Genomic DNA, 2395 nt, shown 5'->3' on the forward strand with positions numbered 1-2395 from the left:
TTGCAGATGACTCCGAAATGCACAGCCACCTCCTCAACCCCGTCGCTGCTGCTAGAACTCGAGCCCGATCCGTCTTCGGCCAGTTCCTCATCGTTGAGACGAACCAGGCCACTCATGCAGCTCTTAACCACGTTGATCATGGTTGGCTTGAGCGTCGGACAGCGGGCCACTAAGCGTTGGGCGAACACCAGCAGCTCGTCGAATCGGGCCATGACCGTCTCTTCAATGGCCTGCGCGTCTTCTGCATAGATGGCTGTCACCATAACGCCGGCCAGGTCCTGGAATTCTTCAGAGGCGCAAAGCTCCTCCACCGCCTTCTTGAACTCTTCATCTTCCAACACGTCGAGCAGTTGCTGCTTAACCGCGGCCAGTTCCTCCGAATCCTCGGCCACGTCCATCGTTTGTAGACTGGCCACCAGTAGGTTCATGGCGTTGGCCGGCGTGGGCTGCTTGGGCTTGGCCGTCGTCAGCTTAGACATGGCAGTTACCAGGCCGCGAAGTTGAGTCTGCACGGCGCTGGCGGCGCGACGGCCGGCCGGCTGCTGCGTCGCCACCGACACCGTTACGCTGTCCAGCTTCTCGTCGGCCATGTAATTGGCCAGTTCCTTAACGTCCCCGTCGTGGGCGATGGTCACTTCGTCACCGTCCGAGTCCGTGTAGCGCAGCAAGAAGTTCTGTTCATTTTCACTGGCCAGCAGCGCGGCCGCCGCGGCTCGCAGCGTGGCCACCGTCAACAGCTCTCCGGCCGCGCTGGCCAGTGGCAACGTCTGCGTAAGCGGCTCGTCGCCGATTGTCGTTAGCTCGATCGTTTTCGTCATCTTTCTTCTGCCTGTTCCTGGCGACTTGAGCAGGGCGAGGAGAATTGAGATCTGGCGAGAAACTAGAGAGGCGTTTGACAGTTGAAGTGGATGACCGGCAGAAGGTGATAACCTGACACAAACGCTGTATCAAATTTGTTTAGCTAGTTAATATTCCCTGTTGTAATTGATATACTGTATTGATCGATGTTTTCTTGTGAATTGAAGTAGAATGACGGTAAATTGGCTGGGAGAACAATCGCTGGAAGAGTTTTTGCTCTGGAAATCCTGTCCTGATTGCATTTGACTTGCTGAAAAAAGGCACCAAAGTACGCATTCACCAGCGATCGCGTATGAATGCTGGTGCAGTCGACTGTTCTAGAAGGATTTATTTAAACATCGTAGTGCGAGGATACATAGGTTGACGTTGTTTTGAGCTCAAAGTCAGCTTGTAGATTACCGTCCAGAATGTCTTAGGAACCATATCTCACTGTATTTCCGAGAATTCTTCCTCTTTTTCTGAGAAAACAATCCTAAAAGAACACACCAAGCGAAGCAACACTCCGAAACTAATAACTCGCCCGCCATGACGACGCTCAAGATCTTGTGGAAGGAGAAGCAGGACATGCGCCGCGTACAGGTGTCGGCCGTGCACCAGGCCTTGTCATCTCAGGACGGCCGCGTCGCCTCCGCCCGGAACGAGTTGAGCTTCCGTGACCTGCGTGATTACGTGTTGTTAGTCTTCCCTGAGCTCAAGGACGCGGAGCTTCTACTCTACTACATGGACGATGACGACGAGCAAGTACGCATCACGAACGACGCCGAACTAGACGAGGCCTTCCGTCTCATGCGCGAGCTGGCCGTGGCCGCCGGCAAGGACGCCGAGAACGCCGTGTGCAAGATTATTGTAGTGGCCAGAGAACCGCTCCAGGCCTCGGCCAGCTTGGCTATGGACGCCAGCAGCAGCTCCGTGGTCAACGTACTACCTGGCGATGCCGAGGAGATGCTGGCCAGCCAGCAAAAGAAGAAAATGTCGGACTTATTCGTGGATCTCGGCAAAATTGTGGATAAATGGGAGGCCAGTGCCGAGCACCAGACGCTCAAGAAGGACCTGGTGTCACTACTACACGAACCTGGCTGCCAGGAGGCGCTCATGGAGATCATGGCCAACGCCAAGTTCGCCACGCTGTTCCAGACAGTGACCGAGGAGTTCCAGAAGAACGGCAACTTCGTGGAGTGTCTGGTGGCCGTGGCCGCTACTGGCGACTTGGAGGAAGTCGCCAAGATCTTGCTGGCCAAGTGTCCCAACGCCCGTGTACAGGTGGAACGCGTTCTACAGCAAGTTCAGTACAGTCACAACGTCCAGCTCATGTCGACTAGTGACTACTTTGAGACGATTAACATCGAAGAAACCAAGCAAGACTTGGGGCCCGTTGTGGCCGTGTTCGAAGGTGACGTCACATGCCCGGATGGCACAGTATTGGCTCCTGGAGAGGCCTTTGATAAAGTGTGGAAGCTCCGTAACGGAGGCCCCAACAAGTGGCCTATCGGAGCTGTGCTCTCATGTGTGGGCGGTGACAAGATGCAGGCCCCTGAGA

At 55.3% G+C, this 2395-nt stretch overlaps 2 protein-coding genes across 2 annotated transcripts; one reads left to right on the top strand and one right to left on the bottom strand.

The window, feature by feature from the left end:
* Positions 1 to 33: 33 nt before the first annotated feature.
* On the bottom strand, positions 34 to 818 carry PPTG_10778 (hypothetical protein; the record flags this gene model as incomplete). Its single annotated transcript, XM_008906200.1, has 2 exons — positions 34 to 51; positions 105 to 818. The coding sequence occupies 2 exons, from the start codon at positions 816 to 818 to the stop codon at positions 34 to 36; spliced, it is 732 nt and encodes a 243-aa protein (XP_008904448.1).
* A 523-nt stretch (positions 819 to 1341) lies between these two features.
* On the top strand, positions 1342 to 2393 carry PPTG_10779 (hypothetical protein; the record flags this gene model as incomplete). Its single annotated transcript, XM_008906201.1, has 2 exons — positions 1342 to 2362; positions 2386 to 2393. The coding sequence occupies exons 1-2, from the start codon at positions 1384 to 1386 to the stop codon at positions 2391 to 2393; spliced, it is 987 nt and encodes a 328-aa protein (XP_008904449.1). The 5' UTR covers positions 1342 to 1383.
* Between the last annotated feature and the right edge of the window lie 2 nt (positions 2394 to 2395).

Source organism: Phytophthora parasitica (assembly GCF_000247585.1).
Source record: "Phytophthora parasitica INRA-310 unplaced genomic scaffold supercont2.23, whole genome shotgun sequence".
In the NCBI taxonomy this organism is placed as follows: Eukaryota; Oomycota; class Peronosporomycetes; order Peronosporales; family Peronosporaceae; genus Phytophthora; species Phytophthora nicotianae.